Genomic DNA, 23772 nt, shown 5'->3' on the forward strand with positions numbered 1-23772 from the left:
ATTTTTAACTCACCTTCCTGAGTTTGGGTTTTTCACGAGCCTTTTCCAGCTCTTCCTCTAGGTAAGTCCTCGTCCCCATCTTAATGTCCATGACACACGGCGAGTCAAACTCACACAGAAGATCTTGGAGTTGTAAATATTCTACATCTAGATAAGGAACAAGTCTCCAAAATTACAAAAAAAAAATTGATTTTCTTACACTACATTTGTATTGAATTACATGTATTTAGTTGATGGAACATCAATTTCTAAACATTAATGTCCATGCATGCAAAACAGAATGGTGATAATGTTTTTATTTTACTTTTTTCAATTCATTCTGTATGCTTAAAAAAAACCCAGAATGACTATACTTCCATTTTTTAATTAATGTGTAATTTTCAGAGTTTGGTGAATAAATCTTTCAAAAAGAAACCATGTACATGATGAATGGCTTGACTTATACTCTCCATATTAAAGTACACTACAGAGATGAATAACCCATCAAACATTGCTAAAGATAGGGATTCTTATATTATATGCTTTTAGCTTCAGGTTGTGTGAACCATATTTGTTGACAAACTGTCTGTTCAGTTTGAATTATTAAAGGATACTCTCATTGTTTTTGAAGACGTCACCCCGATATTCTGGTACGTAGGATCGTAACACATCCTTCATTAGTTTATCAAATGCCTTTTGTTCTCGGGAATCATATTTTTTTAATACGGCTCCAGGTTCACCCGCTTGAAAGTTGCCTGTCAATCAAAATACATCTAATATTAAAACCTCTAATAATTTTAACATAAAACAATTATCTTTTTCAAATAAAGTTCATAGCAATACATGTATACACACATAATGTATAATAGCTAATGGACCACAATATTCATGCAAGTCACATTTTCCTTTCTACTAATAAGTCTTTCATGTACGTGTCACTTTAATTACCACGTTTTCAACAAATGAAATGGTGTTTGAAAGCACTTTAAGTAAATGTTATAAGAACCATTTTATTTGATAAAATATCAAAATTCTCAAAAACATTGAACATTACATCACAATTATGAAACAGCTAGGTTAAAAAAACATTGTTATAAAGTGTTTAGAGGCAATGGCTATAAAGTTCAACTTTTCAGAGAAATTCTATATAATTTAAGATTGTTGAGCCCGCGTGCAGAAGTCAACAGAATAGAAGTCTAAATATACCATGTTTGAATCCATTCTTTTCTCAATCAAAAAGAATATGTACATGTCTTCCACCAATCACCCTTTTGACAATTATTACTTTAAACAGAGCTAATCTCTTCATTGGTTGTTACCTTGGTGACCAGCTAGTTGTATCCATGGATACCTGTGTTTCTTGAACTGTTGGATGAAGGGAGACCAGTGAACAATGTTGCGTATCTTCTTCCACGAGCTCTGCTGCAAAAGTGAAGGGCAAAAAGGTAAAAAAAAAATTACAAACAAGCTGTTACTGTACAACATATGAATGAAACTGCAACCAAGAGTACCACACACTTTGTTGATGGTCCTTGGTTCAAGCCTTCTGTTTGGGTGAGTTTGATCTAATTTCTTTGCTGTTTCACTAGATAGTTCCCACCTCCACATGTTCAAGTGACAAGAATATCTCTTTGATAACTATAGCTACATGTACCTCCATAAAACTATACACAAATACTGAACATTTTCACTACTGGTCAATTAACATACAATTAATCCATTACTTAAATAATTATCAACATTTTCTGTTCAACACCTGTGCAAAATAATTGAATAATTGTGTCATGCACAACATTTTATAACATTTCCTTAAAAAGAATTGTCTATTATAGGTTGCTAATGAAGTGAATTGTATATCCTTGTTATCATCGGTAAGTTAAAAAAAAAAAGTACATATATGGCATTTCTAACACAGTTTATCTTCAATTTTGTTTTTTTATTCAAAAGGTGAGAATTCCTATCGATCGTGATTCAATCGCACTCAGATATACCACACCTATATAGCTTAAACTTATGTGTCACAAAATCGTAGAGCATGTTATTTAGATAACCATCACCATATAAAATAAAATTTTGTCTCACATTCTCTTCATAACACAATAGAATAATCTACATGTAGCTCTTTCAACAATTGTTTCTTCATAGTTTGTATATATATCTTATAAAAAAAAAAAAGCATCTTTTTTTCTCTCTTTATATATTTAATTCAAAGGGATAGTTGACCGTAATAACATGTAATTCAATACGAAATGTACACAACAAAGGAAAAAAAAACTTCACCTTTTTAGGTACACTACATGTAAATGACTCACACAACTTTTCCTTTCTGTGCAAGTATAACAATACAGTATGAAAGACATGCCCTATATATACTATATAATACTGATACATTCATTGTTAAATAACATATGATTTATGTATCTACATGACACACTAGAGACTGGTACCCCCAGAAAACTGGTCTCTCACTACAGAAAACGTGTCCAGCATATGATGGTTCTGGAGACAAGTAGTGCCCCTTGTGTGGGAACGCATCAACCTTTGTGTGGCACATATCAAAGTTTCCAACACCGACATCAAAAATGGGTCATGAAGTTGTGGATTATTATCATCAAGTTATAGTAGGAACTCAGAAACTGTATAGTACACCATGTCAACTTATATATACATCCATAACGTCATCACAAATCCACAAGCCAACGTTTTTTATTTCCTTTAACCAGATTATTAGTAGGCTGCCTCATACACCGATTCTCGAAACTGACCTGTTGTTTGATCAGAAACCAACATCCAATGACCAGCAGGGTTGCTAACAATACGGCCACCATGTTACTGAAACCAGACACACAGACATGAGTACCCATCATCTAAAATCATACAAGACCATCAAGCTACAGTCACTGAGACACAATAGCCATCAGCTGTATATATCAAACTGACCCATTCTTATTATACAGGGTTTTACGGAGGCTGGTACATAAAGATACTTATGAAACAGAACAGGATTTATATTCACCCCATTAGCTTGATGTAACACCTCATAAGCACCCCTTTCCCCCTCCATCAAGCACTGCAGAGCTAATATATAAACAGATATATAAAACCATATCTCAATATCTACTGAAAACACTGCAGGAACATGAAGACAACTAAGCAATAATTTATATTGTAGGTGTTGGAATTTTGACCTATACTGACTTTATGAAGAACTTGACAGCTATACATTATACTCCCTGTCAAAGATCTATTTATAATGACCAATATATACCCCAGTCTGAATTTATTCCAATTACAAAAAGAATACAAATATAGCTGTCAACTGTTGGTGAAATATTACCCTCCAACACATCTAATGACACATATTGTCTTTGATCTTAAAATCTTCTAGCTTAAATTTGCATCAAATTTGAATTTTTTATGGTTCTACTGTCATGTACAGGCCAGGAGACACTTCTTTTTGAGAATTTTATTTTATTTTTTAAATTAATTGAATTTAGAGGGATAAAATTTCAAAATCTTGAAATTAATAATCCATCTTAAATGTATAAGCCTTGAAGAAAAAAAAAATAAAAAGGTGTCTGAAAACAACAGGTGAGATCTTATTATTTTTCCTTTTCTGAAGAAACTTACCTTTGTATCAACATTAATTAAATCCCCATTTTTGACAATAATAAATTCTCCCTGCACTCTACAATTCCCAGGGAGCTGATACAAAGCGGTTGACATCAGCTCCATCACTTCAGCCATTCCACTATATAAAAAGACTCACTGATTAAACCACACCATATCAGATATTCCCTTTTTAACTTAGTCACTAGAATATAATATGTCAGCTTAGTACAATCCTTCTGAAGACTAGCCTCACATGTGGATGACGATTGTTATAATACAGTCTTGAGGTGTAATCGAGGGACTGGAGTTGGACTTTTTCTTCACACTTCCACAAAGCAGTTCCTCCTACACCTTGTCAAGAAGTCCCACATTACACTGCTTCGCTGTCAGCGATCAAAATATAACTCGTCACGCTGGGCTGACAGCTGTCATCAAATTACCTTGCGCTTAATGGCAAGACTTTTTTGGTTCACTTTTATTTTTATTAGTTCCATGTCATTAACGCAAACAGCTTTCAGCAGGGAATACACACGGTCTTACATGCACGATTTAACCACTGTGACTTTCTGAAATGTCACACTCAATCTGAGATCAACACTTATATTTAAGATCAATATTCATAATTATCAGTAAACTGAATGAAGCCTCGAAAAAAATTGTTTCCCTGATAAAAAGACCTCTGTTTTTCAGATAGATCCCCACCCCATTCCCAGTAGTAGAACTTATTAAGGAGGGCGGAGGGGGTCACTTTTAAAATAAATTTTGACCTTAATGAAGATTAATTTTTCTGTAATTCTTTGTAAATATCATTCATAGAAACTTATCTCCACCATTATCAATAGAAATGACTTTGACAGCTCTACTGTTCAGATATCTATAACATTATATACATGTCAGAGTGTAAGAAATAGATGTTCTTTCCTACAGTATTTCATAAGGTGATAGAACTATGAAAAATGGAATTAAATGTCAGTTCCATCAATAGCATTTTAATTTTTTTCTGAAAATAATTCAATCTACCAGTAGGCCTAATTCTTAAAAGTGTGAATTTCTTGCTGCCCTAGTTAAAAGTCTGAAGAATTTGGAAAATTCTGAAGTACAGAATCATAAGACCAAGATATGGTAAAATCTATCAAGAATATGGGTTCTTTTACGTTTTAAATATTCTAAATTTCTGCAGCATTAATATTTATAACACGATTAACAAATGAGATCTCCAATTGTAATGTAAATGTGTGGTAAGTATGTGAATGGTTGGTATTTTCCGCACATTTCAGGAAGATCAGTCGGGCATTCTTGTCATTTTCACTCCATGGCTTCCCCCCAAGGTCCCCTCCCCCACAACGAAGTAATTGTCCGTCCATGATACAATTAACAGATTTAAATTCGATAAACACGCCATCAAAATAATTTCTTAAGATGATTTGATATTTACAGAAATTGATAAATTAATAATAATGTAAGATATAATAAATGAAAGCTAATTAACATTCTGATGTTGTACCTGAGATAATTAATATGGTAACTTAATGTGGGAGAAATTTGTTCTTTCAGACAGATGGATAATAAACGCCTTCATTAAATAAATTACATTTAGTCTTTGTTAAAAAATTAAATTACTCTGTTGCTTAATTAATTCTGTTCCATTCCAAAACAATTTGTTTATATATTTTACAATTCATGCATATTTTTATCTTCTTAACACCCTCCTTTTTTCTCATTGGGAATCAAGAATCTTCATTACACAGCCCCCCCCCCCCCCCTTTGCCTCTTTTTACTCCAATTCAAAATCAACAAATGAAAGCTGTACTGCAGACAAATGAAATCTCAGAACCTCAAATAAAGGTATATAAAGAAACAATAAAGGATTTAAACCTGACAAAAGAAACAATTGCTGTGGACTTCAAACCAATATACCAGTAAATTTCTGCCAGAGGATGATTTGATCTGACCTAAAATGTTCAGATTACTGGACTCTGATAACTCCGTCTTCAATTATGACCTCAAAGAGTGCATCAAAATGTAAATTAATCCCCGAAGGCAAACACAATCACTCTAAAATTACTTAAGTTGTGACGCAAATGCAGAGAGGGACATGACATTCTGATCATCGTGCTATATGGGTTTTTGTTTGATTAGTTCTGAATTGAAGTGGAATTAGAAAAGGGATATTGAGAGCTCCTGTGTCACAGGTTACATTAGACGATTCTAACCTGTTTGCTTACCCAGCAACACAGTCACGGACCGATGATTATAACAACAAACCAATAACAGCCTCTGTCAACGATATTCAATTTTAAAGGTGTTTTCAGGCAAACTTGCTGTAAAATGTACATGTATACGGTACAAGTAAATGCTCATTATGTAAATGTGCAAAGTCTTTTATCAAATGATATGGATATAGATAATAAAACTGATATTTTTACCACTGTTTGCATGCAAATTACACCATTTTTTAGTGAATCATTGCTTCCTTAATTCCTTGACTGTCAAACAGATTTGTACATGCAGACTAATACTGTATCAAAGTCAATAATTCTACGAAAAAGAAAAGAAAAGCCTTTGCTGAACTAGTGTGAAAAGTTTCCCTTGAGGGAGTGGTAAAAAATCTCACTCTCTCTCTCTTTATAAATACCGTATATACTCGCCTATAAGTTGGTTTTTTGGGAGTTAAACTTTGGTCCAAAAACCCCTGTCAGACTTATAGACGAGTTATGAAAATATTGGTATAATAGCAGGTCAATCCCTTTAATGTAAGTTTTAAAAATACAACCGACTTATAGGCGGACCGACTTATAGGTGAGTATATACGGTATACATGTATATAATTTGGCTCACAAATAAGAAGGGTACCTGATTTTAAGAGGACAATATTTCTGTATCATCTTACATATATGAAGTTTAGATAAAAGCTAAATTAATTCACAGTATTTGTAACATTATCGATATTTGGATCTACCAGAGTGGTAACTATTGTGGAATATTGCTAAAAATGTTGTAGATTATTATTACATGTATCAGATATCTGCAAAACAGTTGGAAAAAACAGAAGTGACAAAGCAATTTAGGAATTAAAAAAGGGATGGGGTGGTGGGAGGGGGTTGGGATCTGAATACTGAAATTTATAATACAACATTCCTTGAAAATGGAATAAAGGGATTAAGTCAGCTTCATATGTATAGTGAATTAATTTAAAACAGGTCCTACATTAAATGTAGCTCAAAAAAAGGGAAGAAATGGGTATTTCTCCTGTACCTCCTTCATGTAGGGGGGGGGGGATGGAAGGGAATCGGAGTTAACGTTGAATTCAAAGCACATACATAAAATGTCTGCGTATCTAAATCTAAAGTAATATTTTCAAAGCTGTTGACCATAAAAATTGAAAATTAGGGTGGCTTAATGGAAGTCTGTTTTTGAGTGTACCATCGTTTTGTTCCATGCTTTAATCATTTGATTTGAGTAACGCTGATGCATAATGCTCTTTTATAAATACTGATATTATATGTCTTCTGACATTACGCATTTCATAATGACATTACACATTTTCTCACAATTTTTGATTTTTGTTTTTTTTTTTAAATACATACGATAAATCAGGTATTCCTTAAAATTATACTGTTCATCACCTGATATAATATCGTACAAAGACACGGACTACCCGCAGCAACACATGTATCCTATAAATATCATCCGATTAGCCTTCCGTTCGCAACTTGTTAAAAGTCTTCGCTACGTTGCCTTAAAAATTCCCAGCAAATCCTCTTCGGTCATAAACAACATGAACAAAAGGTACTGTCTGTGTAATATGAAGTGGTCAGAATCTTTACATTTAATAAAAAATAAACAATATATTACTGGGCTTTTAATACAGGCTTGAAATAAATCTATTTTTACCTAGTGCGTCACAGCTGACATATTGATCAGGCTTAATATAACTTTTTTATCCATAAAGGATTATCATTGTAACACTGCATATTCAAACAACATTAAGGATACATAACACAAACAAAAATTTGATGCATGGATTGATATAAATTTTTTGACTGAATTTGTTTAGAAAAGACATAAATAATAAATCCCTAAAATATAAAGAAGTCGTAAGTTTTCTTTCTTTGGTACTTAGATATGCGACTTTGTGTCGTTTTCTATGTAATTCGATCAATACAAAAATTTCCACATATTTTTAACATTGTGAAAAAATTGTACAAAATTCTCCCACTTTACATGGCAAACCTTATACAGGTTACCTATTTGAATATAAATCTATGAGAAATATTGCTGATTTGTGAAAAAAGTTTGTTTGAGTTATTTATCCTTAATAATCCACATGTTTTCTAAACTCACATGGAAATCTTTTGAAACTTGTAATTATAATGTTATTAAAGATATACACCCATTTTCTACTACTTATGAAATGTAATTGCTAGCCTATATATATTTTATTAATTGTAATATTTCAACATCATTAAAAACCTTGTCAAAGAACACAATTATATTCTTGTTTGGGTAATTAACTTTTACTTAACTTAATTAGTATGTACTAAAGGAAGTAATTTAGGGATTGTCTAATAGTTAACCAAGTGATAAAACAAAGACATGCCTATTTCTTACAATATTACCCAAGAGTATAATGTTTTAATTTCCAAATTTGTTTCAGCCAAAGTTCTATCATTCTTTATTAAAAGCCTCTGTTGGATTGATTGATTGGTTGATTGTATGTTGTTTTATCTCCTGTTCGAGAATTTTTCACTCAAATAGAGATGTCACCATATACCGGTGTAGGGCTTCAAATTTAGACCTTTACTCGGCACTCAGGGCCATTGAGCAATGAGGGATCTTTATCATGCCAACGCCTTCCTTGACACGGGGCCTCTGTTTTTTAAGGTCTCATCCGAAGGATCCACAACTTTCACTTCAAAGAGCTGAACGCTTGGGGAAGGAACAGCTGCTACCTATTTTATCGACTTAGCTAGGTCAGTCGCGGCCGTGATTTGAACACACAACCTTTCGATCATGGAGCGAGCGCTCTACCATCTGAGCTACAGACAGTACCTGTGTTGGAAAAGCATGCATTTTCATTCAAAAAACTAAGAAGCCAATTTCATTTATAATACTGGTAATTATTTGCATATATAAATGACAATGTTGATGATAAACGTAATGTTAAATCTTAATATCCTTTCTCACAGTTTGTTACATCATTGATATGAGTTCACTGCCCTTTTTTGGCCCCTCTTTTTGGGTTACACCCAATCGCTCAGAAATGCAAAGAATGCAGTAATTCATCAATTAAAGTCCTGTTCTAAAATCCTTACTAAATTAGAAAAGGTTTTAAAACAGAAGATCATAAATTTTTTAATTATATTTTGATTTTTAATACATGTACCAAAAATGACAATTTGAATTCACTTAAATGTAATCTTTATAATTACAGCACATAGTCCTTTAGCAAAAGGATACAATTTACTGTATCTTTATGATCATTTGTTAATAAATCAATATTTCATTTGTTTTTTTTAGTTTTTTATTTATAATCACTGGCTATAATGAGCATGTATACCCATCCTGTTAAAATTTTTGTCAGTGTGTATACATGTATGCATGTACACAAAATATTTCAATTATAAAATTTTGTGCTTTCAATTAAAAACAACTAAAACCATGTCCATAGGACATGAATGCCCCACCGTGGGTATATCAATAATGCAACACAGTCTATGCGAAAGTCTAAAATTTTTACAGGACATACGGTCTGGTAAAAATATATATTTTACCAGACCAAGCATTTACTTACCAGACCGACCTTTTTCTTTAAATTAATTCATACATCATTATGATTCAGAGATTGAAAAGAGGGGTGGGGGGGGTGGGGGTGGGGGGGTGTATTCTCACTGTTAAATTGAACCTTACATAGATCCAGAGTTGAGATTATTAAAAAAAAATGATTTTATTGAAATGAACAAACTTATTATTGTTTTTTTTTTGTTTAAAGGTAGTACATATGACAAATGCATACAATTTTCTCTTTTTCTGGTTATTTGACACATACAAACGAAATATACAGTGTCAAAGTTTTTTTTCTAAAACTTAAGAAAATGCACTTTAAAATATATTTATTTATTTCCTGAAGTGACTCATAATAGTTACTCTTGTTTAGTAATGAAAATAATCTACCCAACCGAATCTAAGTATGAGCTATCTATAGATCTATATTCCATGACAGAGGAAATTCGAAATAACCGATCATGACAGGGTTGATATAGATTAAAATTAATCATGCTAAATGGATCGAATAAAGGATATGAGTGGAAAATAAGACCATATGAACATGTAAATTCAGATTTTTAGGCCTTATTTTTTCATCGGACATTTGGTCCTGGATCCTGAATTTTTTTACCGACCCGAACCAAATTTTACCGGTAAAAACCGACGGTCCGGTGACTTTCGCATAGACTGGCAACATGAAAATTTGCATTACTGTATGAAGTTTGATGAGAATATCTTAAATAGTTTCTTGAAAATTGAAACTGAAATCTAAAAAAATTGGATATGGATGATAAATTCTCATCAAAATTATGTATAAGTGCATAAGCTTACATTAAAATATCTTAATTGGTTTCTATAAAACTAAGCAAAATGCAAATTTTAGAAAAGGGAGGCCAAGGTCACAGGAAAGTTCAAGGTCAAAAGTTTTTGATGCAGTTGAATAGCTCTCAATAATACATATCAGCATATGAAATCTTGAATGGATTCTTTAAAACTGAGCTAAACACTAATTAAAGAAAAGTGAGGTCAAGGTCAAAGGATAGCTCAAGGTAAAAAAAAAGTTGACGCAATTAAAAAGCTCTCATCACTTAATGTATCAGCATATATGAAGTTTGATAAAATTATCTTGTCATGAATAGTTTCTTTGAAACTGAGCTTTGAACTGAGCTAAATGCAAATTGGGACAGAAGGATGGAAGAGGACATGACAAACTCTGTATGCCCCTGTGGGGCATAAAAATTGCTAGGATTTTCTGATGGATGTGTTTTATTGGGATCTGTCTCTTTCTCTACAGTTTAATCATTGCTGACAAATTTATTGTTTTATTTTATGTTTTTTTTTTTTACAAAGCCATGATAATAAATTTTGGAAATACAATGAAACAATTCATAGATATGATTAAATACCCTAATGTAGATTTTCCAAAGGGTTTGGAAAAGTTTTGGAATTCCATGGAATTCCAAACATTTCCATACAAGAGTCTAAAAGTGTTTTTGGAAGTTTTTGGAATCTTTTGGAATTTGAATAACAAATTTGGACTTAGACATTTTGAGGTTTGGAAAGTTGTGGAATTCTATGGAAAAGCTGATAAAATGAGAAACTTAGACATTTTCTGCTCTGGAAAGCTGTGGAAAATAACTTAGATTTTTTCCTTAAACTGTCGGCTCATAGTACAATTACGTCGGGATCGATGTCGGGCTCGATGAACAATTAATTTAAACTACAGCCCGCCAAAATTCAACAATTCGGCTGCCGTGTTGTATTGTTGGACAGAAGGAAAGAGAGTGTCACGAAGAAGGGAACTGCTGTTATTATTAGCTTGGAATGGAATTTGTATTTTGACAAAAGATGCAGACATTTTAAGACCTGGTAGGTACAATGTACAGTAATCAGTATTTTATGTGTTCTTGAAGTTGAATGGATAATTGACTGTTCCTCAGTCTGGGCACCACACACATAGAATGCCCGACGATGAAACCATTAGGGCGAGTTTCATTTCTTTAATAATTATTGTACAACTCTAAACATCTCTTATCAAAATATGTTTGAACAATGTGTGGATTTCAACCCAAATTTCCTCCGTTCGTACATGTCCTTAGACCTCGCTATATATGCTAGTGGCACTTTGCCAATTGCGCCACGACAGTCCATGTTACATCGTACACAGACATCATAACACTATTAGTGTCTCCAATATGTTGCAACATGCAACATCTAAATTGGCTATCTTTACCATGTTTACAACAAAGAAAAAACGTGTAGACGGTGGTAGACAAATAATGCTCTATAAGCTGTCTATATGATATAAAGTTGTGCACAACTTAGTTGCGGTAGACCCAAGCCTCTATTTAGTTTCACAGACTACCACCAACAAAGGCATTTCAACAGGTCTAGGCGGCCTCTGTTTTTGGAGGATAGATTTTATCTTCTGAAAACAGAGGATAGCGGTCTTGCCACCTACCGGAATTTTCAAAACCAAGGGCAGTTAACTCGTCACCAAACAAATAACCACAACTCTTGCACTTATGAACTGTGCGCTGATTTCGCAATCAAAACAAATAAAAGGTATAATTTCATATAATGATGGATAATTCTAGATATTAAATCAATATAACTATATTTTTGTAATTGCCGTCAATCAGTATTCCGTATACAGCTTGGAAAACAAATATTACGCTTACCTGCCCGTGACTGAGGTAAACTATAACCACGCTTATTTCCAAGTACCGTAGTTATGTAATAAGCAGTTTAGAAATTTTGATAATCAATTTTTTTTTTTGGAAAAATTAAGTTTAATCATGTATTATTTCTTTCATTTTATAATTCTTAAGCACATCACTTTGTAATATTTTATTTGTTTATGTATAAACATGGCTGTATAAATAAATGTTAATTTCTTCGCAAACATGTTAAATCATTATTTTATTTATTTATGCTATTCAAATTATTTATTTTTATAATTATTCATTCAATCCATTTTAATTATAGTTTTGTTTGCTTAAATCATAAGGCAGAGTATATTTTGCATTTTAAATACGCTTAAAATACGTTTCCTTTTGTGTTTCCTTTCGTCCTCCATTTTTGAATTAAAAGAAAATATCGAAGAAATATAAAAGTCCTTTTTTTATTTGTTTAAGTAGGGAAAAAATGAAAAATAACACAAAATAACAAGAAATATTCAGTAATAATGGACCGCAAAAAGTGCCAACTTTGAAAATAAATTACAAAATATCTAGACATAGAATCTCAAATCGCCACATACAATCGATAGTTTAATGTTTGAAATTTTATTTACATGTACTTTTTGATTAAAGGTAGGCACGAGGCCTTTGAAAATTACCTGTGTTATCCTCTGAAATCGGAGGATAAACTATCCTACAATGCAATGCGGTTTCCATATATGGTAAAAAATTTGGCCGCCATATTGAATCTAGTTATCCTCCAAAAACGGAGGCCGCCCAGACCTGTTCAAGTCTTCCTTACTTTCAGACCTTTAGTACTTGCACAGATAATTTAAATATAGTCCCCCCCCCCCCCCCCCCCCATTATGGAAATTTATTTCTCTTCCATGCTCAGTGGTGTCGGCAGCCTCTTTGGGGCCAGTTCAGAACTCTGGTCTGAATTATTAGCTAATAACATTCCTTAGTACATGTACTACTTACATTTACAGAGTACATTGTAAATAATTGTATCTATTTTTTAATGCATGTTCATGATCATTCACAGCACTTACTTTTATTATTTTATAGCTGAAGTACTCGATTTGCACAGCGCCTGCATATAATCATCAAGTTTGATGAAATGTCCTAATATGTAGATGTAGATGCTAAGTCATTCAGTCACCTAGCTTGTGAGAATGGTGAGAGCCTGCTCAAATTATCATTCAGCACAAATAAACTAACATTGTTTTTATTAATTAATGTTTTATAGCGTAAGATTTTTTTTATTGAGCAAGTAACAAGAGGTTTATATTCTTAATTCCTTAATAATGCATAACAATTATAACTTTTGACAGGTAATCTAAACATGCTAAATGCTACATGCATAATCATTTTACATTTTATTTAAGTATAAATATTAAAAATGACTATACTCTATGACATAAAATCATGCATGCATTATTTACAGGAATGCTCACAAAAAGGACAAGAGCGAGAGAGCTGTATGGAAATTTATACAAAGGTAAGATTTTTTAATCATTTTCCTAATCAATAAAATCAAAAGAATTGAAATTATGTGTTTATCAATGTTAGCCAGGCATTGAGAAAAGTTATTATGAACCTTAGACTCCACTCTTTCAAATATATTTTAGTTATTTTAAGAAGTTGTTGCTTTTAACTTAATGTTTCCTATGTCAGCTAGTTCTCTGTCCTGTTCACAAGTTTTTACCTACGCCTTGTCAATGTCATTCATCATATTCTTACACAAACCTATAACCTTCGTTGCAGATATAAATTTCCAGAAATAAAGAAGCACATGTATACATGTACTAATATATTATCTTACTCAATACTGAATTGTTGAGGCATGGAAGTTACATGTATTTATAACAGTTTATTTAATATTTTCTTAATTTTTCAAAAATAAAGTATATGTACATGTATTTGCATGTTTGAAGCCTAGAACAAATGTATTCTATATATTCACTTTATATTATTTGCTTTGTCTATATTTTTGTTACATTGTAAATTAACCAATGTGCATTTAAAGCAATTACATATGCCTATAAATTCGTCTTTTCCTCTTTTCAAGGGTCAGTTAACGGAGTAAGCTGATATGGAGGATAATATATCAAAGGCAGCATAGGCGTCCAAACTCCTGTTCAAGGTGCTTTTAATCAGAAGCTTAAGAGACAAAAGACGAGCCATTGACAAGGCAAAACTGAATGTTTTATATGGTATATAAATTATATTTACTAATGTACTTTTTTTCATACCTTAACTTTATTTGCTGAATGTTTTTAAGGGTACATAGTTTATGTAATTTACAATGTTCTCTCTCATATTCAAGGTTAATTAACTTAGACACAATCATGTCTCTTCATTTTTTTTTAATTTCACAACTTCCATTAGTTTAAAAAGAAATCAATCCTAATCTGAACAAAAAATTACAAGATAATAAATTCCTATTCTACAGTATTAAACTGATCTGCCAGGTTGAAAGAACCAATTGTCTTATATAGCTTTAGTTTATTATTTGTCATATATTTATACATGAGATAGATATCAAACATCTTTATGGTAATCTTTTCTTTCAGAAATTGAGCAAGAAAAGTTTGAAGTGTCTTTGGGAATGATCAACATCAAACTTGCTGAGCTTTTGAAGCCGTCGTACCAAAAGTGAATCCATTCGTGACACCAGTTATCTGACCACCCTCTAACAGAACCAGTGAGGAAGTGATTCTAGCCAATACTTCAGAAGTTTAGGACCCTCAATAATTAGGATCTTGGGGCATGTTGGGGAAAAAAATAGCATGTGTTGATTTTATGGGATCTTTCAAATATAGTTGTGTAGTAGATATTTGTGTACTTAATACATATGTTTGTCACTCTAGTCATTAACTTTGTATGGTAAATGTATATGGACCACTGGAAGATCATTGTAACTGTATACAAATGTTGCAAATATACCCTGTTAAGGCTTTAGTGACCTTTCCCAAGGTCATTCAATGAAGCAAAAGGTCATAATTAATGTTTTTTTTAAAAATCTATTTTGTTTTATTATTAAAAAATGTCATATGTTTGAGATTACTCTAGGTACAAAGGATTTTCTTTAACCAAAAGTCATTTGTTTCTCATGCAGACCGTAATTTACTACATGTACATGCATGTATATTATAATAATTCTCATTAATTAAACCAAGGTGATCATCCAGTAATGATATTTTTCTGTGGATTTTTAACATTGTTTAAATAATCTTTGATGTAAAATACTTTCATTGATAATACTTTTTAAAATTTGTGCTTTCATTATACATAGAAGTGTGTATGCAATGTTTGTCCCCAAACACATTGTAAAGCAAAAATGATTTTTTATTTTGAAAATATAGATTTGATTTATGAAAAATTGTGATGTAGTCATTTTTTTTTTGTAATTATTTGGCCCTTAAATTATTTTGATTATTCCAGTTTTTGTATTTTCCTGGAATTCCTTGGATTTCCGTGGAATTCCATAGATTTCCAAATATCCTGGAATTCCATGGATTTCCAGCTATTTCCGCAAATTTCTATTCTGGCATTGTTCCGCTCTTTTCCAGGCTAGATTTGAAATTCCATACCATTCCAAAAAAGTTCCGTCCCAATACTCTCGAGAATTCCTCGGAATTCCATGGAACACTTTTTCCATGGAATTCCACGGAATTTGTTATGGAATTCCACGGATCTTATGGAAAATCTACATTAGGGTACTTATTTAAACTATTAATAATAAATGCTTTGTTCAATGTTCATGTACACACATGTAAATCTTATGTTGTCCCTATATGTATACTACATACATTTATTAGCTGTTGATCACTTATTTAATACAATGAAGCAGTTAACAGTTTATAAACTTTGGACTGAATTTCCATCACTTTATAACATACATTTATTACATCATTATGTTTTATAATGATCCCCAACATCAATGGTGGGGGGTGGGTGGGGGATATTTATCTGCTTCCTCCCACCCTGTATCTCTCTTAAACGCCTTTTCCCAAATCCTCTTTTCCTCCTGATTTCCTCCCTCTTTGGAATAGGTTTCTTCATTATAAATCTAGTGGAGGCATTAAAACTTCAATGAACATTTGATTTTTGTGGATCAACTCAACAACAAAAATTGGTGTTCGATGAATTACCACAGTAGTACTGTCAGTACCATTGTTTGCGGTTTTGTTGTTGTTGTTGTTTTTTTAAGGGGGGTGGGGTGGGTGGGTGGTGGTGTTGAATAATTGAAGTGAAGTATAACACTTTAACTTGCAGAGTTTGTTGTCCTTTCCAATTTTATTGAATATTGCTTTCATTAAATTAAAGATTTTACATACAAGTAGAGACTTCCTTATCTACGAAACCAAATTTTAAGCACACCTTAATTCTTTTCTTCTATGATTGCTGCCATGAATGACTTTATGTATTATGGATTCTGTATTAAAACAAACAAGGGAACCACAAAGTGGGGGATTCCCTCCGCAAGCACTTCGATCCTGATGTAAATTATTACTTCCATTATCCACAAACTCACTCACTCACTTATACACACTCACACAGGCATTACCATATCCCCTCCAACTAAACTGGGAGGGGATAATACAAAGGTAAAGTGGATGCAACCAAATACATAAAACCTTGCCATGGAAAAGCAAGGGATCTTCTACATTAGCCCCAGTTTATTACATTTTGTAATTTTATGCATCCCTTAAATGGATAGTCCCTACAAGCATGACAAGTAATTGGCTTGTATATAATTGGAATTCTCAGTACTGCAGATTATGAGATTTGAACCTATAACTTTCAGATGTAATCCTAACCAAACACAAACTGTACTAATTTGACACTTAAAGTACTGTCACCATGTCTTTCATCATTAATGAACCTGCCTGCAAATGTAAACAGGTACTTTAAATTCTAATTCATCATATTTGTGAGCGAATAGCTATTTTTGAACTTTTCTAAAGAGCATTCTATCATACTTAATATCAAACTTTTTCTTTTGAACCTGCATGAACAAGAACTCCTTAGCAGAATTTTAAAATCTTGCCATCCATTCCTATATGCATGGCAACCTGAGCTGATTGGTCGAATTATTAGGAAGTTAACACTTGTTAAAAACATGTACAAATTACCACTGTCATTCTAAAAATAATGCAAAAATGAAGATTGTCATAATGCATGTTCTTTTTTCAAATTCATCTTTCCATGTTCGCATGTTTCTGAAAAGTTCCCCTTAGAATATATGTGCGTACATGATAATACATGTACATTTTAAATGTTCTTGCATGGTCTCCACTAGTTTTCTTTTCCATATTGTACATGTATAATGTAACTCCCTTGGATGTGAAAGATTTTACAAATAATTTTGAAAAATGTGACTGCTGTGGTATAAATTAAAAATTTCTATAGCTTTTAACCACACCATTTTACTGTGGATTCACAGGTGCATTTACATTTATATTAGCAATCAAGAAAAAAGAATTCTGAGATAAAAGTCTATTCAGATTTCCCATCATAACCCTAAGTGAGATAATCTAAAGCAAGTATTGTCACTCAATATAATGTTGTCAGCAAGCCAGATGACCCCTGTGTTAGTCAGAGAGAAAGAGAGAGAGAATTGTATGAATATAGATAGCTTTACAAGTGGCAGCTGCTGTATTTAATAAACCGTCTTGTATTTTACATTAAAAGCAATCATGTTCGGAGTGCAAAGAGAGTGGTGTCTTGGAAATAGATTGAGTTGGAATAAGAAAGTGCTCCCTGTATACAAATGATCTAAGGGTATACACCAATAAATAATATACTGAAAGCTGGATGTGAGCATCAAATTATATATTTGCAATAATATATGTCTTGAACTAAGACAACTCACCCCTTCAGTTCCAAACTGAAAAAATAAAACCATGCACATTTTGGATTCTTGATATATTAGCTAGCTGTCAAGCATCATTTACATAGTACATTTGATATTAGTGTATAGTAATTGATGTACAGCTCATGCATGTGGGATACATAATGTTTCATCCATTTCTTCCCACTGTCAGCATGACATGCAGGAACTACCATGACCTACATATCAAATTTCTGGGTCACCAACCACACCCTCATCTGGCCTATGAAAGATCTCAAAAAAAAAAAAATATTTTTCAGAAAAATGAGAGCACAATCAGGTTCATCCCTCCTTGATTATACTAATTAAGTCTTGCTGAGGTATATGTATGTGTTACAAATTGTTAATATCCTTCTACATGAAGGACATTAATTTAAGCTCTAAAAATTATTTAACTGAAGCAACTCCACTCCAAGTAAAGTCAAACAAAAATAAATACAACAGATTTGGAATTCAATGAGTTTTAGGGATTGAACTTAAAGACTGTAAATGTACTATATTTAGCATATTTAGCGATATTTTTGTGGAAAATAGGTTTTCAATAAGGTAGTGTTGATTTGCTTTAATAATAGCACATATTCATACACTGAATACGTATTAGTCTGAAATATTTGATGTTTTCCAGATGTTTTTCATGATTTTGATACTTGACATGCCAGGAAATTGTCAGAACTTATAACAGTGCTACACTGTATTATGAAAAGTGGAAATTAATTTTGCCACCCCAAACTGGACTTGTTTTTCAATACTTACAAATCAAATTAAATGAAAAACTCACAACTTATCAGTAGCACAATGCTTCTAGTTCTCACCAATATCGCTTAAAAGAAAATATCACTCCAGATTCCGATTCAGGTCTCGTGAGATTTCAAAATGCACGAAATCAAAATGAACCTCTACAGTTTGATAAAATGTTTTCATCAGACACTTTATATTACAAAGGAACAAATAAAAGCAATATTGGTGAGTAATGGAAGCATTGTACTGTTGATGAGATGTGAGTTAGACATTTAATTTAAGGTTCGCATGTATTGAAAAATCAACCCGAGAATGCCGCATCCAGGTGGAGGCGGTGAATTTCTATTTTTCATAATGGCGCCAGTTCTGACATTTCTTGGCACGTCAAATATCAAAATCATGAAAAACGCTTGGAAAACATCGAACATTTTGGACTAATATGTATGTGCATGACATTTAGCAATGTACTTGATTAAGTGAAAGTTGCTTTTAGCCAAGGGCGCTAAATAGAAAACACAGCCAAATATAATAGCTAAATAGAAAACAAAGCCAAATATAATATGTTTACAGTATTTTACGGAGACTACAGGATCAGAGCTGCATTCACTGCAGGACTATTTATAGCTTTTTTGTGATTATAATCTGATGAGTGTGTCAACTGAGATTTCCACGAAATGCCTGGACAAGAAAGCATGCATTCCAATTCATATAAAACATGTCTTTACCTGGAATATTCATAGTTTATTAATACAGCTGTACATGTACATCAATATCAAGCAGGCCATGCCAGAAGGATTATTTACAGTATAAAAAGTATAAAAGATCTTTAAAGATGTTATATACATGTAAATATATATATATATCTGAACAAATTAATAATGTTTCATTGAAGAATTTGACTGGTTCTATTTTCTTACTTAACTGGTTCTGTGACCTCCCTCAGGGAAGATATCAACAAAGACTTGTACCTTTTTTGTTACTTTGTCATTATACAAAGAGATTTGTAATTTAGAGTTGACCTAACAGGCATAAGATTTTAAATCGTCCCTTATCTCCTCTGACCTACTTTTCCAGCGGAATGAGCTGGTGGTGGGGGAGTGTGAAATGATCATACAGGTAAATTAATCACCTGTCCTCGTCAACAACGCAGGTATCTCAGGTAAAGCCCACGAAATGGATTTTAACCCGCAAATGCGAAAAAACATATTGTGCATGAAAAATTGCTCAATATAATTATGTGCAAGTTGTATTATTTGACAAAGCCTTATAAAAAAAATTATTTCTTCCTTGTGCACAAATGCCTGCTTCAAATGTTGACACTAAATATTCAAGTGCCTTTACTCCCACACATAAGCAAGTAAAAAGCTTCAATTAGCATATCACCACATTAAAAAAAAATTATTTGCATAGAGCTGGTAATGTCACCAATATATATCAACCAAATGCAGATCAAAACAAGTCTCCAAATATTTGGGCCAACTATTCAGAGATTGAAGCCATTATTGTCCCCTGTCATTATCGTAAAAACATCCACCTCATATTTGTTTGGAAAACTGCCATCTAATTTTGATCAGGTATTTACCAAACAAATATGTACACTGGAAATTGTCATGAACATGGATGACAATTAAAATAAAGTCCAACTTACCCTGGAGAATTTTTTGACTGGGGGTTTGATCTCATCCCCATGCTCTAGAATGCACTCATCACACTCACATGGGGGAGGCTCCCCAAATTGGTACTGGACATTCCCATCAAATGTCTCTATTCCCACAGGGTTGCTGACCTCTGGCCTAGGTAGGGAGGGTGTAACTGTGGGGGAAGTTTTGTCCACTTCTCCAAGTTTACCATTGGGAAGAGAGTCAGTAGAGTTACACTTCGCTCTTTTTTTACACTCCCCATAAGAACTGTTCTCTCCATTAGGAATTTCAGGACCCTTCTCCTCCTCCTGTGCAGTGACACTCTCTGGGGCCCTCCCCTCCCCATTCTGAGGATTGGTCTGAATCTCACAACCTTCCTCCATGCTGTGTGTATTCCTGATCTCTGAAAACCCTGGGTACACAGCAGACTTCTACATTGTTTAGTGAGGGTTATATTTAGATCAGTGTCTCACCTGAATGAACTGTGGTGCTTTGAATTTCTTCAATTAAAGGTACAAGAGATTCAAACGGAGCAGAACAAAACAAACACCTGAAGCACTCCACCACGTTCCCCTAACACCCCTCTGATTCCAGAGTCTATTGATAAACTGCACTAAAATTGTCCCATAAAACTGTAAATATCCAGCTGTTGATGAAAACTCTACTTAAACTTCAGCAGGGGTACATAACATTGTTGTTTGAAGGCAGTTGTTGGTGGAGTCATATCCTAAATGCCTGGAGTAACTTTAAATGTACATAAGAGCTGAGAGTCACCAAGGTCACCAGAAAAGAAATGAGAGTGAACACAGATCATGTGGAATTATCACCTTTAGCCCCAAGTCATTGGCATATAGTGTGTAAATACTTCTTCTACACTCGGTCAATCACAGCTAATATATACACAGCCCCTATATTGTCTTTCCTATCTAGTAATCCATCATAGTATGGACAAGTTTTAGTGTGCTTATGTACATTCACCCACACATCCCAGGTTCCTCTCAATTTGATGACTTCTGATTGACAGTCACTGAAGATTTTCTCTCTCTCCGGACACTGCTCACAAAAAAATGGCTGCCTCCAACAAAGATACCTCTGTCCACTTCCTGACCACAAACTGTCAAATACTTATCAACACTAGGAAAACATTATATGTTACTTGTATACTTGCAATATTGCCCATCTGTTCCTCTATAAGTTAATTGACACTTTGTAAATGTCATTCCAATTATATCCACGATAGGTTGAAGAAATATTTGTTTTCGAGACATTTATAAATCACATACTAATAATATGACCTCAGCTCTTCATAAACTCAACATTTTATAGGATACAGTGCACTTTCCATTATCTGTCATTTTGTTCACAATATGTATATATATATATCTATTTATATATATAACTTATATGTCCTTTGATGACCCAGACCAGTGTTGATCTCACGCGATTATTTCCTCCAACATCTCCAGGAAACAAAGTATGTATTGTAGGTCAAAAGATACATTTTCCTCCTACGGAAATAACACTAAGGAAATCTTACATGAGTATTACAGTTTTACATTTTCTTGCCAGTCAGAATGAATTTGCATTGATTTTTTTTGTTTTTCCTCACTCACATGAAAGGGATAAATGATATTAAAACTTTGTTAACAGTTGTAAATAAATGGCAGAAAAAAGACCTACTAGATCTATGCATTCGAAAACTTAATACAATATTGATAATTTGGTATCATGAAAACTCTGTATAATGTATTCTGTCGATGTTTAATTTTTATGTGGGCCACTGGGTTCTCTTTCCCAGCTGTTCATACTTTGTAAAAATACAACAGAAATAAAAGAGCTTTGTATGTTAATAAAACAGTTAAACTGTTTATTATATGGACAAGGTTATTCTATAGAGCTTCCTCTCATTATAATTGAGGTATATGTCTCTACTTGAATGAGTTGATTCTTATAACACTGGATTGAAAATATTATAATGATCATTGCTGGGAAATAATAAAATTATTAAAATTCTTGTTTTAATGATATTACATTAATGGTTTGTATTACATTAACGGCTAGTTTGTATTCACATCATGTCTAAAAAGTTTTTGATATCAACTATATATTTACATTACACATGTAATGTTCATACAGTAATTACTGTTTAAATTATGCATATTTTAATGACATTTTCTTCCTTAAAAATAAAGATCAATTGTTTTTCAAATCAAATAAATGATTGATCTGTATGGAAGTATATACTGTAAATTTTTTTATTCACGAAAACATTATTTTCGTGTAATTACAAGAGGTGGTCTGTTCACAAAAATTTCACTCTTGCATATATTTTCATAAGTATAGATTATATATAAAAATGACCAGAATTTGTGAAAATTTTATCTTGCATATAAATACCAAATACGTACCATCTTATGAAAATTATTTGGTTATCTGCAGTATATGTACTAGAGGTTGTAGAAATTAAGCATTAAATTTTTGTAGCTTTTTTTTTTTTTTAAATGCAACAGATGTATATCTGATTCTCATATTCTAAACAGAAAAATAAGGTAATTAACCACTAATGGGTGTTATATTACTTATATATATATAGCATATACATGTAGAACTTTTTAAAAGTCATATCAGAAAGTGCTTCACAAAATCGTGCATGAGATATTTTCACGGTTTTGATTGCCAGGGTTCATACTGCATGTATAACCTCTGTCTCCCTGAATTCCCCCTCTATCTCTCGATCCCCACAAAACCAGTAACCCCAAAAATGAGCAAAATTAACAACTATACATTCACTCATTTGTTAATGATTAATTCAAAATCCCTGAGAGTTCATGTATGGAATTAATCGACACACTTTGTCATACACTGCTTCAATGTAATGTCCACAAGTGAACAATAAATGATCCATAAATGTATGAAATGTTCCAAATTTATTTTAGAGAAAGTATAGCAATTAAAGGAAAGAATTCTTTGTTCTATTTAAGTGTCTAAAGACTACGTAGCAAATATCAATTCTGTTATGAAGCAATTAGCATATTTGCTCATGCACCTGGCATTGCAGCATGATCAAAGTCCAGTAACTGAGTCGGAGTTAAATTTAATTTTGCAACAAAATATTTCTTTTTATGATAGATTATAAATAGGCCTTTCTATGCAAAAAAATAATTTTTGCAAATTTATAATTTAGGTAGGAGAAAAATAATTTAATTTTTCACAAGATTAGAGTATAGTCTAAGTCTAAACTCATAATCTTGAACTCGATGGGACCAAGAAAAAGACTTCGAGATATCCAAGGATTCAAGATATGCAGGTAAAATACTGAAAGAATTAGTGGTTAGGACTTTCAAATCACTTCGACATATCCATGGTACTTGAGATATCAGTGTTCGACATACCAAAATTCAACTGTATTCCTAGAGGATATTGTAACTCTTGTCTCCACTATAGCCATATATTTTTA

General features: G+C 32.6%; 1 protein-coding gene and 1 long non-coding RNA gene across 3 annotated transcripts in view; one reads left to right on the forward strand and one right to left on the reverse strand.

The window, feature by feature from the left end:
- LOC133175191 (inositol-trisphosphate 3-kinase B-like) overlaps nucleotides 1–23772 on the reverse strand; it is a 39202-nt gene that overhangs the window by 6433 nt on the left and 8997 nt on the right. Inside the window, exons 1-4 of one of the 2 annotated variants that reach the window (XM_061310310.1) lie at nucleotides 20324–20713; nucleotides 1299–1401; nucleotides 594–734; nucleotides 14–141 (exon numbers count right to left, since the gene is read on the reverse strand). In XM_061310310.1, coding sequence (XP_061166294.1) covers nucleotides 14–141; nucleotides 594–734; nucleotides 1299–1401; nucleotides 20324–20698 — 747 coding nt within the window. In that variant the 5' untranslated portion in view covers nucleotides 20699–20713. Of the gene's footprint in view, nucleotides 1–13; nucleotides 142–593; nucleotides 735–1298; nucleotides 1402–20323; nucleotides 20714–23772 lie in introns of those variants that run through there. The other variant, XM_061310307.1, reaches the window with a different exon arrangement.
- LOC133201772 (uncharacterized) lies at nucleotides 13034–15365 on the forward strand. Its single transcript, XR_009723143.1, has 4 exons — nucleotides 13034–13216; nucleotides 13486–13539; nucleotides 14110–14254; nucleotides 14615–15365. It is a non-coding gene; the product is annotated as an uncharacterized LOC133201772 (long non-coding RNA).

The sequence above is a fragment of the Saccostrea echinata genome, unplaced genomic scaffold (assembly GCF_033153115.1).
Source record: "Saccostrea echinata isolate AGI-Se365-2 ecotype Australia unplaced genomic scaffold, CSIRO_AGI_Sech_v1 ptg000002l, whole genome shotgun sequence".
Classification (NCBI taxonomy): Eukaryota; Metazoa; Mollusca; class Bivalvia; order Ostreida; family Ostreidae; genus Saccostrea; species Saccostrea echinata.